Here is a 14,382-nt window from a genome sequence, read left to right on the forward strand (position 1 = left end):
CTCCACATATGGAACATGTGTGCCGTAGAATTTTGTTAAATTGTCTAAACTAGATACACATTTCTCAAGCATGCATGTTATTTATTAATCATTAACAATTAAACTTTAAGTCCTCATCCATGATCTCTAAAACATTAGAGTAGTTATTCAAATCATCGGCGATTCGTTATGAAATCCAGTGTATTTAATCAGTGTGGTAGAACTCCACTTCCCACAATGCATTGTGCAGAGGTGAAGCGGATGTTTATATTCTGCGTAAACAGTTGAAGAATGTGCGAGCTATCACAGTAGAAACGAAAGATGGACCGAGAACACGGAACACAGCGCTTCGACCCTCGATCACATCCTTTGTATGTTGGCACTGTTTTTTAAGGAAGTCAGTCAATGCGATGTGACATGACAATCTGCATTATTATTTAGCCGATTCATAATAACGCATGCATTAATAACCCAAAGCTCAGGTCGCCGACATTCGCCATCTCTCTTTTCAGGTTGCATTTTGAACATGTTTTGGGCTCATATACAGATATAAAGCCGTATATGGTCAAAATATAGGCTAAAGATATGTCAAATGTTTAAAGATTGCGATAGCTCTAGTCTAGAGAATGCAAAGTACTTTGAACATCAGCATTAGCTTTCAGACTAATATTTAAATGTTGTTTGGTGGTTTGTGAAATTGAATGGCATTGTACAATACTGTACGTTGTATGTTTGCTAATTATTTCACTACAAACTAGTTCCGCCTGTGTGGCACTAAACCGCATGACTTTATACTGGCGATTTAGCCTTAACCAAAATATTGAAATTAACAGAAGTAATTCTCTGGATGTCAAATGGGAGGGCCTCTATTGAAATTAGATTTGACAAAAGTTCATATTTATTTCATATGAAATTCACTCCTCAAGAACTTTTCACTGGGTATTTCCATTGTTTCACTTCGTGGTTTATATCAGAAATTTAATTGTTCAGGAAAGTCATACAATAGAAGTTATTGCAATAAAGAATATGTTTTAATCTTTATGATATGCTTTCTGCCTGTCTTCAAATTTTATGAACATATCAGGTTAAATGCAAGTTAGATTCTGTAGTTGACATATGTTGTTGATTGCCACAAAAATAATTTTGACTTATACCTTAGTTTGTAAATGCAATCAGAAACAATGTTCTTACATTGGTACAGAAATACAGTTACAATGGGAGTCTATGGGGCAAGCCCACAGCGGTTGCCCCATAGACTTTCACTTACCATTTATTTTTGGTATGTAAGACAATTTATTTTCTTTGAGCTTAACTCGTATTTAATCCAGGATATTCCTTTAAGCATGCAAAACATAACAGATAAACAATAGTCAAGCAAGTTTTGCTCAAAATTTTGCTCTTAGACTTACTGATCTCCTTTGGCTTTTTAGGGTCCTCACAATATTGTGTGTGTGTGTGTGTGTGTGTGTTTCTTTCTCTCTGTAACCCACAGGTCATGCATGCATCTTGGCCCATAACCTGTGCCATATAGAACCCAACCCCATTTACACTACAGTGCTGGGAAGGGCAGAGGGGTGTGCTTCCTGACTCTGAAAACCGTCCCTGCTGCTTCATGTTTCCTATGCTAACCCTTCTGAGCATGTTTTACTATATTTGTCTACGGCGGCGCTCCAGGAGCGGGACACGGAGTGAGGCGTTGGGAAGCCGGCGGGCGGTGGAGCTGGGCCAGCGTTCGGCACTGCCCGTCACTGTGGAGGTCGAGCAGTACGGTAAGGAGGTCCTGGATTTCAGCTCCCACTACGGCAGCGAGAACAGCATGTCCTATACCATGTGGAACTTGGCAGGAGTGCCCAATGTCTACCCGAGCTCAGGAGACTTTACCCAGACGGCTGTTTTCCGCAATTATGGAGGCTGGTGGGAGCAGTGCAGCAGTGCCGCGCCCCCATTCCGCCGTACACCACCCAATTTCCACAGCAAGGACTACCTGGAGCTGGCCTTTGAGGAGCCTGTCTATCCCACTGCAGTGGAGGTGCTGGAGACGTACCACCCTGGGGCCATCGTCAAGATCCTAGCATGCTCACTCAACCCATTCTCCCAGAACCCACCAGCTGATGTGAGGTAAAATGCTGGGTGCTGTGGAGTGGTGTGGTGGTTAAAGTCTGGTCTGGTAATTGAAGGTTTGTAGGTTCTAATCCTTAAAATAAAAATGGGCAATCCAGTTAACTGGTAACATTTTGCCTTTGAGCAAGTCACTAAACCTCAGGTTGCTCCAAGGGGGCTGTCCCCCTAATGAGTATACTGTAAGGTAAACCTTACATAGAAGTATCTACTAAATTACTATTTGGGTAAAAGCCTTAGGGGCCTGCCAGTTATTCTGAGCCACTTAATTTGCTTTTTACACTTTCAGTCCAGATATTAGTTAATGGGATTTCAGTTTGTACAGTTTAATCAAGTGTGTCTTTTTTGCTTATTTACAGTACATTAGGAAGCAAAATGCATTGTAATGCATCAGTCTGACAATTAAAATCCAATGCATCGACTTCATAGTGTAATAATCAGTTATCACCATAATAATACTCATCATATTATGGGGTTATTTCTAATCCATTATACAATTCTTGACTTATTTCAAGTTGTAAATATCTACCAAATCCACATCCCCAATCTACTTCTGGTGGGGACACGTTCGATTGACCCTCTATGTACGTTTCAGTTTTTGGCATATTTTTAGATGATAATTATGAATTGTACCAAGAATATCAAATCTAATTGATGTGTGATGAATTGTGACTGAATTTCATATTTCACGATGCATTGCATAATTTATATATTTACACTCCATGATTAAGTATAGACTGTCTGTTTTATAGTGGTAGATGCCAATTTCTGTGTCTTGAGTATAGGTTAACCCTGCAAACAATATCATGTTGGATTTTGTGCAGGTGGGAGGTTCTGTGGTCTGGCAAGCCCACCAAAGCTCTGAACCCTCAAGCACGGCAGTTCTCTCCCAGCATCAGGCAGATCAGCTTTGTCACCAATCTCCTGCGCCTGGAGGTGAACAGCTCTGTGCTTGAATACTACACTGAGCTGGATGCTGTGATCCTGCGTGGTGTTCGGGAGAGACCAATTCTGGCCCTCTATAAGATCCCCGTCATCGACATCAATGATCTGAGTGACAGCGAAGAGGAGATCAGTGAGGCGGGAGGCCTCTGTTGCCGGTCGGGTGGAGAAAACGGGCACAACCTGAGGAACGGCTACTTTGATAGACTCCCTTATGAGGTTAGCAGAGCATTGGAGACTCTGTCTATAATTATCCATGATGCTTGAATGATTAAAGGAAAATTTCGACTGCCCCAAGAAACGCCAACAAACACAGTTGTTGGGTTATTTGAATCAGTGTAATTACTGTGTTGGTCCGTTTTCGTTTAAAAACTCCCTTTTCAGTTTTCTAACATCATTGTTTTCCAATGTATGTAGTAATAGAGAGTCTCCATATTTCGGTGGAGGAAAATGGCATTCTAAAGTAGATGAGGTGTAAATGTTGCAAAATAAATGCACTTTCAAATTAATACGTATTAGTGTGGACATGACCTTAGCCTTGAAGAACAGTTCGTCTCAATCAGTTTGATCTTCATCTAAGTTACAATATTGAACAAACACAATCTGTTTTAACTAATATCACACAAATTATTGTATAGGTCTTGTACATATTTAATACATCATTAAAACATCTACAGTGCAGGTTGGAAAATGTATGTGAACCCCTAGGCTAATGATGTCAACAAAAGCTAATTAGTCAACAGTTGGTAAACTTGGCATCCATTTAACTGAATGAGATTGGAGGTTTGGGTTAGAGCTACTTTGACTTATAAAAAGCACTCAAACATTTTGAGTTTGCTATTCATAAGAAGCATCTGCTGACATGGACCATGCCTCGCAAAAAAGAGATCTCAGAAGACATACAATCAATAATTGTTGCTTTACATAAAGATGGAAAGATTTACAAAGTTATCTCGAAAAGCTTAGATATTCATCTGTCCACAGTTAGACAAATTGTCTATAAAAGGAGATGATTTAGTACTGTGGCTACTCTCCCTAAAGTGGCTGTCCAGTCAAGATGACTCAAAGGGCACACCTAAGAATGCTCAATGAGGTAAAAAAAGAACCCTAGAGTGACAGCTAAAGACATGAATGAATCACTGGAACTGGTTAACATCTCTGTTCATGAGCCTAATATACGGAAAACATTACATAGGCATGGCACCCATGGCAGGACACCACGAAGAAAGCCACTGCTTTCCAACAAAAACATTGCTGCGTGCCTGAAGTTTGCCAAAGACCACTTTGACACTCCACAACTCTACTGGGAAAATGTTTTGTGGATTGATTAAATTAACGTTGAATTGTTTGGAAAGGACACGCAGCACTATGTATGCTGTAAAAAGGGCACCGCAGACCAACATGAAAACGTCATCCCAATGGTGAAGTGCGGTTGAGGGAGCATCATGATTTGGTGCTGCTTCAGGGCCTGGAAAGCTTACCATCATCAAGGGAAAATATATTCCCAAGTTTATCAAGATATCCTACAGGATAATGTCAAGATGGCTGTGCGCCAGCTGGAGCTCAGTAGAAGTTGGGTGATGCAGCAGGACAATGAACATCAAAGTAAATCCACTACAGAGTGGCCCAGTCAGATACCAGACCTTAACCCAATAGAGATGCTGTGGAATTACCTCGAGAGCCGTTCACACCAGAACTCCCAAGAATATGGCTGAGCTGAAGCAGTTCTGTAAGGAAGAATGGTCCAAAATTCCTTCTGAATGTGGTGCAGGTCTAATCCGCAGCCAACAGAAACGCTTGGCTGAGGTTATTGCTGCCAAAGGAGGATTGACCAGTTATTAAATCAAAGGGTTCACTTTCTTTTTCCCACAGCACTGTGAATGTTTAATGGGATGTGTTCAGTAAAGATATGAAAGATTATAATTATATGTGTTTTTAGCTTAAGCACATTGTGTTTGTCTTTGATGAAGATGAGATCACATTTTATGAACAATTAATGCAGAAAACCAGCTAATTCTTGCAAATGTAGTTTAGTTTCCACATAGAACTTGGTCTAGTCCCTCATGCCCTGACTGGTGTGGTTGCGATAGGATTTTTGTTGTAATTTTCAGATAATTAAAGACAATTTTGTCGTACTTTTAAAAATACCTTTCCAACTGACAACCCCTCATTACCTGTACACAGCTCTGATCTCTTGTCCAAACCACTGTCACCCACTGTCTCATTACAGCAAACGTGTGTATGTGTTTCTGAAATGTTATGCAGTTATTATATGCTAATTGATATCCAGCTCAACGCAAACTATTGTTCACCCTGTCCAATAGTGCACAGTGCACACCTACAACAAAAAATTACCAGCGCAACCACAGAAGTCTAGAGAGTCACTTTAGCGTGTCCCTTTCACTTTAAAGTGATTTAATCAAATCAAAATTAAATCTAAATTGGAGTTTGTGGCTTTTAATCCATGTTTATAAGCTTTGAAGCCATCAATGCGCTAATGTACTCCTAAAAGTTCACAAAATTAACCTTTAGCAAATAGACACATTTAAAATTTACAGTCTCTTCCAAGAAAACTGACCAAATTTTTTGATGACTCATCTTGCATTACACAGAGATTTGTCTAATCAAATGTTCTCTAGAAAGAGAATGCCCAACCCCCTAATACCACCTGCAACCAACTAGCAAGTAGCAGATCATGGTTCATGGCTGTGACGTAACTAAAACAAATGGGCTGTTTAAAGATAATATCCCTTTGATATGTCCTGCCCAAACTTTCTGTTTATAGAAAACACAAGAAAGAGAACTGCACTTATCAAAAATGTTATGGGGTCTTTAAAAGTGCCACATCATGTGTCTGTGCAAGTATAAGTAAGTGAGGTGTATTTCACTTGTTATCTTTGAATGTGTGTGTGTTACTGTAGCTGATCCAGCTAATTGTGAGTCACCTGGCAGTTCCGGACCTATGCCGATTGGCTCAGAGCTGCAAGCTCTTTCACAAGCACTGTTGTGACCCACTGCAGTATATCCAGCTCAGCCTCCAGCCATACTGGGCCCGTCTCACTGACACCTCTCTGTGCCACCTGCAGAGCCGCTGCACCCTCCTGCAGAGGCTAAACATGTCCTGGACAGGCAACCGTGGAGCCGTGACGGCCGCTGGCTTCTGCAGGTAATGGTGAAATGTGTTCTTGGGTTAAAAACAGCTAGATGGAGCCCAATGGAATTGAACAGAAGATGGGTTTGTAGGCACATTAAAGCCCACACACCGTTGCTAACATACATTGAGCATTCGAAATGCTTGTCTCTATGTAAATATGGTTATCCCACCCCCAGATTCTTGGTCCATAGTTTAAAAACTGACATCCGCTGTGCTGCCTGTAAAACGTTTAATTATTTTAACTTGACACAGCATCTTAAAAACGTGTACTAATGGTGCAAGGTCCTGAAAAATTAGTGAGACACAACTTAATGGCCAGAAACATCCGTCTATCACATATTTACACCCATCAGTTCAAAAGTAGCACAGATAGAACACAAGAATGTGCTCTGTGTTAACTGCCCCTTATTGTGTAAAATTTTTTGTTTCAGATATAAAAATCACAATGTCATAAGCAGCCATATATTTTGTTAACAAAGTAACATGAAAAAAAGATTTCTTATCCAATTTGATTTTCTCAAAGTCATTCTATCTGTGTCTCTTCCAGCTTCATAAAGGCCTGTGGGTTAAGTCTGGTGTGTTTGGAGCTGTCGTGCTGTCATTTCCTGACTGAAGCGTGTTTAGAGGTGATCACCCAAACGTGTCCGTGCTTGCAGGAGCTGAATTTGGCTTCGTGTGACCGTCTACATCCTCAGGCCTTCAGTCACATAGCCAAACTCATTAATCTGCGCAGACTTGTGCTCTACCGCACTAAGGTTGAGGTAAGAGAAAGATTTTGCTCAGTTAAAGCATCTGAAATGCACTAAATTAAATGACTTTGCTTAAAACCAAAAGCAAGGTAAATTGTGTAGTATATGTATTGCTGTTGTAATTTGATTAAACCGCTTACCTCTAGATTAACTGAATAATTCTAAAAAAGAAAAACTTACAAAACACTCAAAGGAATTTTATTGTTTTTCATTAACTGTTTTGTCAGCAACTCAAAAACAGTCTAATTTAACAACTGCTTACCAGCCAAAGCTGGCCAGCCAAGTTGATTAGTTTGTGATCAGTTATGGTGTAAGCAGCCATTCTGAGGAGAAGCCAATCACAACAGTTTGTTTTCCTGCAGCAAAAACGAATAAAGACACAAGAAATGGAACATGTCCCCCTGCACAGTTCCATACAAATTCAATGAATGGCGTGTTTTAGACATCATAGTATACCCATTAATATTTGGATATTAATCTGGATACTTTGATTATAATCTGATAATTATTTAGATATTCTGTAAAGTTGACTGCATTTTCTGCATTACGTGTACACATCTGTGTACATGATGAAAGCAGGAATTTGGCTAGTAATATTGACAAGGTTTTTTTTGTACATCAAAGCTGAAATAGGTAATTACTGGTGCATGGCTGAAATTTTGTGTTCATCAAAAAAAGATGTGCTTTTATGCATGTCTCATGTTTTAATATCACCATTGTTTATATGGCCTCATTAAAAAAAAAAAAAAAAAAAAAAAGAGAACTTAAGAATCTTGAGAACTTCAGAAGAATGCTAAGTAAATTTGCTAGTTACTTGTTCACAATATTGTTTCAGGCCATATAGCTGACTGTTTACCTGCATTATGACCTTTTGATCATTGTGCTTTATGCTACTGCAGGTCCAAGCATGCCACTAATCTAGGGCTGAAAAAGAAAAACACAGCATCCCTCTGTGTGTGGTTAACTGTGGCTTAGCATTTGTGATTGTATGATTGTCTTTCAAAAAAAGGTATAATGTTTCTGTAGCTATTGTTGTAGTGATGGCAACTGTGTGTAAACACACACATACACACACAGTCGGCAGGCTGTGTCTGTAGCATACCCACTCCTCTCAACCCTCATTATTCTGTCATTACTTTAAATAACATGTATCTTCTGTAAGGAACCTTCTAGTATAAATAACAATGGAAACACACACACATACATATAAAGTGTTTGTCCACTAACACGTAAATTAAATGGTGTAAGGAAAACGGCATTCTCGTTTACATAATGTTTCAGAATGCCACTTTCAAATAAACCATTTTCTTAAGTGCATGTAAACGTGGTCAGTGTTTGAGTTACATATCACGTGACTGTTTTTGAAACCAACACAATAATAAAAACAACGGCTGTATTCTCATGGTGTTCTCCATAAAATTACATAACAGTTCAAAACAAACACATTTTTCTGTGAAACATCATATCTTTTTATCTCTGATGTGAGTGTGCGAAACCATAAGGTCATATAATAGTTTTATTTTGACACATCCATTTGGAAGAATATTGAATAGCTGAGTTAAATATGTTGTCATCTTTGATTTGTAATTTCAAGCATTCCTTAATCTCACTTTACTCCACTGGCATCTGAACAGGAGAGGCTTTGTCGAACCCTGTTTTGTGTTAATCATTGCTATTCTCTTTCGACATGTAGCAATCAGCCTTATTGAGCATCCTCACATTCTGCCCAGAGCTCAGGCACCTTAACCTGGGAAGTTGTGTCATGGTGAGTCTACTGGACAGTTGTACACTATGCACATATACTACTTATCGGTCAGAGTTTGGACACAAATTCTCATTCTTTAGTTTTTCTATGTTCAACATTTTAGAATAATAAAGTAATCAAAACTATAAAACAACACTAATGGAACAAAGTATATTATTTTAGGCCATCCACACTAATCTGATTTCGTTTTCACTCAATTAATGCGTTTTCAAATGAAAACAGATTAATGTGGACGTCGTCTTTTATAATTTATTTATACTTAAATATAAATATATTTATAATATATGTATAAAGTACTGTGCAATTGTCTTAAGCACATTAGATGTTTCCTAAAATCATTGAATTAAGATGGTTATTTTATCTTCTGCTTTAGTGTCAATAAGAAATACAGTATACACTCACTGAGCACTTTATTAGGAACACCTGCACACCTACTTATTCATGCAATTATCTAATCAGTCAATCATGTGGCAACAGTGCAGTGCGCAAAATCATGCAGATACGGGTCAGGAGCTTCAGTTAATGTTCACATCAACTATCAGAATGGGCAAAAGATCTCAATGATTTCAACCGTGGCATGATTGTTTGTGCCAGACGGGCTGGTTTGAGTATTTCTGTAACTGCTGATCTCCTGGGATTTTCACACATAACAGTCTCTAAAATTTAGTCAGAATGGTGCCAAAAACAAAGGAGCAGCAATTCTACAGACTAAAATGCCTTGTTGAAGAGAGAGGTCAACAGAGAATTGCCAGACCAGTTCGAGCTGACAGAAAAGCTACGGTAACTCAGATAACCACTCTGTACAATTGTAGTGAGCAGAATAGTATCTCAGAATGCACCACACATCGATCCTGAGGCAGATGGGCTACAACAGCAGTAGACCACCTCAGGCACTTTATTTGAACCATAGTGTTCCTAATAAAGTGGTCAGTGTTTTTTATTATTATTATTATTTAAAGTTCTATAAAGTTAAGAGTTATAAGATCATGAAAAACATACATTCAGTCAAATGTGTCCAAACTTTTGCTGGTAGTGCAGTTCAAATGGTTTGCATGTCCATCCCAAAGAATAGTACATTGAAAATAGTAGTTGAAAGGTAGCTTTATGGTATACACTTTCTGTTGAGGTTTCGAAGTACGCATCCATGCATGATTTGGGCTAATATTGCCTACAAACTCTTGCTACACAAGATGATTGGATTGATCAATGATTGGACAATTTTATGACTTTATACTGAAAAGTACATACATTACCATAGCACAGTACATGGTTGAATTTAGGTGAATCAGTCTACTTTTGGACAATGTCAAAAACTAGCCCAGTTCACCTAAATTCACCCTACTTTTTGTACTTGGTTAAAGTATGAAAATTGTAATTCAGCTTATGTTCCATTTCAGTTACAGAAACATTGGCTTGTCAGGTTACCTTGCTACTTAAACCTGTCTCACGTGTTACCTTGCAACATGCAACTGCATACAACATATACTCTAGTAAATTAGGTTCCATGTCTTCATATGTCGCTCTTAGAATAGCTTAGAGACAGTCGGTTAGCTACATGGTGATTAATGGCCCTCTGTCTGCAGGTTGAAGATTATGATGTTGTGGCGAGCACGTTGAGCACCCGCTGCCATTCTCTGCGCTCCCTAGACCTGTGGCGCTGCAGGAACCTGAGTGAGCGTGGACTGGCAGAGCTGGTTACAGGCTGCAGGCTCCTGGAGGAGCTAGATCTGGGGTGGTGCTCTACGCTTCAGAGCAGCTCTGGCTGCTTTCAGCACTTGGCTCGCAGCTTGCCTCGCCTACGCAAGCTCTTCCTTACCGCCAACCGCACTGTGTGTGACTCTGACCTGGAGGAGCTGGCTGCTAACTGCAGCGCTCTTGAGCACCTTGATATACTGGGTGAGATGAGTGTGAATGGAAAACAAACAATTTCTCATGAGTGTGTTAGTAGTTAGGTAAAATACTTTTTTTTTGGACAAAATCATTCGTCAAGTGTTTCATTATGGCAAGTGTGATGTTGGGTATTTTTTATATAAGTGTCAGCGTATTTCTTGTACTTATCTGAACATTATAGATGCACAGCATTTTTTTTGTTTACGTTAAGTGGAACAATACAACAATAGTCTTAAACTTTATACTGACACACATCGGTGTGGTTGCAGCGTCACACAAAAGCAAATGTTTTCAGTTACTGATGTCATGTGTAGAAATACCCTTTTAGTATGTAGCTTTATTATTATTATTATTAGCTTTTCTAATGTACATCTCATGAGTGTACATCAGTTTAAACAGATTGTGTAAAGTATATACAAACTATTATTATATTCTTAACTATTAATTTCTTTATTGCGTAAAACTTTGTAATATGGAAAAAATACTGAGTGCACCTTTAACGCTTCTTTGTTGTTGTGGATTTTTAGGCACACGGATGGTGAATCCTGCCTCTCTGAGGAGGTTATTGCAGTGTTGTCCTCAGCTAAAGCTGTTGGATGTGTCCTTCTGCTCGCAGATTGATGCTCGCTTTGTCCAGGAGCTCAGTGGCCTTTTCCCCAATGTGTCCATCAAGAAGAGTTTCACTCAGTAAAACTCAATCAGTCCTCAGCAGGAGCAGCTATACATGTGTACTTTAAGACCCTGGGAAAAGGGGCATGCTGGGGTGCATTATGGTGCTGTGAACTTGTACATGCTGCCTTGAACTGCACAAAGCTGTGAACTGCCACATGGAGATATTGGGTCGAAGATGTTCTAGATGTTTCACTTGCTCTCAGCTTGAATGGTCTCACTTTTATTGAATCTCACACATTTCATCAGACCTCAGTTTTTGATCTTAATCTCAGGGTTTTATTTTTGTCTTCAGAATGATTGTCTTGGAGAGAGACATTTGTACTAAGCAGTACAACTGCTGAATAGTTTGGTTGTAAACATAACGTATAAATGCTCAGTACCAATGTTTTTATTTGCATTGTTAAATGGTGTGAAATTGATATTGAATATTGTAAAATAATATGATAGTAACATGGCCTACTATGATTATTTATTTATATAAATTCAGGGCCACATTGACATAAGTGTGGGCACATAAATCTTTTGTGGCAATACCCAGTTTGTGTGAAACTTTGCCCATATCTTTCGAGTCAATCCTGTTATGCACATGTATGTACCACAATATAAGCTTTTCTCTTTTGCAAAACTTGACATTTCCTTTTCCACAGGCACATGGTAACTGGTACAGTAGATAAAAAAATCCTTGTGCCTTAGGTTTGAGAAGTGCTTTGTATGTTTGCTGGTTGTCTGTATTGTGGTATGCTAAATTGTGATTTGCCAAAATCACCCTAAACCAAAGGGTCTTTTTTTATATATATAATTTGATTTTGAAAAACAAGGCAATGTACTCTAATTTATTTAAAGATGTAGACAAAACAAAGGGGAAAGAATTTGTTTAGTGATTTTGGTATTAAAAAGTTATTTTTAATTGCCAGATTTTTTTGTATTATTTTTTTTAATTGTCCTTTCAATTTGACGTACCTGTTATATGTACTTTACTAGCATTATGATAAACATACCCTGTAAACAAACACAGTGAAGTAGAAACAACCTAAAATATTATACAGATTGTATTTATGTAATATGTAACTGGTAAGTTGTAGTGAAGTACTCTCTTTATGGAAATTGTATTAATGGGATAGTTCAGCCAAAAATTTCAAATTTTTGGGTGAAATATTTCTTTAAATGTGTGCTGTTTAGGAGCAGGAGGCTTTTAGCATTGTTTCAGATCTAAGATTGACAGTCATGAGGTCTTGGTTCAATAAAGTGAGGCTTGATAACATTTTGTACTTATTTTCATTTGAAAGATAAAAATCAAATGCTGTTGTCTTTATGTTTGTAAAATCATAAAATAATTGATCTTATTACTAGTGCAGAGCTGAAGAGCTTCTTCACCTATTTAGGGACAGTGGGTACGTGACAAAACTGTGTTTGGTGTGTGGTTGGTCTTCTATATTGTCTCCACCGTGATAATTGATAGTTTGGTCAAGCTAAATTCAAAAAATTTCCCTGGCCTTAATCCTTCAGTGTTTAACAGCATATTAATACTGCATCTGGCAGTGACAATCTCATTGGACTAACAGTGATACAATGAATTGTTTATGTCTACTTTAATGATGGGCTGAGGAGCTTTAATGTGCCCTGAGGGATGCAGTTAATTAGATGAAACGATTGCCTGATTTCTGTACAACTATTGCTAGTCAGTTCACCCAGAAAACTGTCATTACACCCTTGTAAATACATCAAAAGTACAACCCATAATAACACTGTCTGCCTCTGCCTTTGGACTCTGTAATTTAAAAGTGGCAGTGCACTCCTGTTACAGTGGTTTTAGCATCAAAATGCATTTGACCTTTTCTACATTTTGTACACCTTTTTTAACAGAAACTAGGAGAGCAAATTTGAAGAATCTCATTACCACCTCACACTTGCATGCTTTCTGTCAGGCATTGGATTAGTAAGCTATTTTGAATAACATAAGGCCTAACACACATTTTTAAAATGGAACAAATTCAAAGCTTGTGTGATTTGGTCATTCAGATTTCATTCAGACTTCTTGTTATATACATGGGATTCAGGAATAATTGGGATACACCTGCAAGCTGACTTTGGCTTCTACACTTTACATGGTTTTCTCGGTTCTAGACAGCATTTCCGAGCCATTACTATTTCCATTCCATAATACGATTTTGGAATGAAATATTTTAAGGCATTTCTATTGACTGGATAAGTAATATTTTAGGGAAAACTGAGGTCAAAATTAATCGAGTTTCAGTATTTCTTCAAAAATGAATTTCTAAATCAGCCTTTAGGCTCAAATATGTGTTCTTGGCCTTTAAAATGGGGACAATATTAATGAGCACTATTCTGGAATTCTAACATAAAAAATAGCCCTTATTTGTTTGTTTTTGAGCTTGTTTTTGGTTCATTTAGAGCGAGTTGCATGCTTTGGTCTTTTTGCTTTTTTATACACTTTATGAGCATATTATTTTCAGAGCATATAGGCCACAAAAATTCATTAAATTGTACAATTCTATTGAATTTGCTTTACATTTTTGAAGCACTTTTCTAGGTCTAATTAAGTTTTATAGGATTAAGAAGGAGCAGCTATGTAACATAGACAGTGCTCTAAACTCAAAAACTATTGATGGTTAATATTTTATTATCATTAAATGGTTAAACAATATAATTATGTGCTGTTTGTTATGGTTTTCTATTACAAGTAATAAATAAATAATAATAATAATTATGTGTTACTGTGTCTCCCAGACTGCATACCAAAATGTCTAAACGAATCCCCTAATTTAGCGATGTAGAACGTTCTAACTAAAGTGTTTGTTTTTTGTTTTTGTTTTTATAGAAAGGGCCAGCAACCGCTATAATTTATCATGACCCAAAGTGTGTCAATAAACAATAAACTGTGCATATTAACATATTATTAATATATCAAAATATTAAAATCATCAGACTCGGTGCGCCCATGGAAAAAAACCCCCCAGATTTCTGAGCAACCCGTCGCAAAATTGCTCTAAATACAGCAAAACGCCATGTGCTCGTGTAACGTTTTGCCAATATTGCTTTAAGTGTCCTGAAAGCAATGGATTTCACTAGGTGGCACTAGAGTATAAGAATGA

The 14,382-nt window shown here is 38.0% G+C and overlaps 1 protein-coding gene across 2 annotated transcripts; it reads left to right on the forward strand.

The window, feature by feature from the left end:
- Positions 1-236: 236 nt before the first annotated feature.
- Positions 237-12,580, forward strand: fbxl4 (F-box and leucine-rich repeat protein 4). Of its 2 annotated transcripts, none has more exons than XM_051721394.1 (8): positions 237-350; positions 1,472-2,097; positions 2,922-3,258; positions 5,961-6,205; positions 6,741-6,954; positions 8,636-8,707; positions 10,291-10,603; positions 11,125-12,580. In XM_051721394.1, the coding sequence occupies exons 2-8, from the start codon at positions 1,592-1,594 to the stop codon at positions 11,286-11,288; spliced, it is 1,851 nt and encodes a 616-aa protein (XP_051577354.1). In that variant the 5' UTR covers positions 237-350; positions 1,472-1,591; the 3' UTR covers positions 11,289-12,580. The 2 variants fall into 2 exon arrangements, with proteins under 2 accessions (XP_051577354.1, XP_051577355.1); XM_051721395.1 differs by lacking the exon at positions 237-350 and adding an exon at positions 360-491.
- The last annotated feature ends 1,802 nt before the right edge of the window (positions 12,581-14,382 follow it).

Source organism: Myxocyprinus asiaticus, chromosome 16 (genome assembly GCF_019703515.2).
Source record: "Myxocyprinus asiaticus isolate MX2 ecotype Aquarium Trade chromosome 16, UBuf_Myxa_2, whole genome shotgun sequence".
Classification (NCBI taxonomy): Eukaryota; Metazoa; Chordata; class Actinopteri; order Cypriniformes; family Catostomidae; genus Myxocyprinus; species Myxocyprinus asiaticus.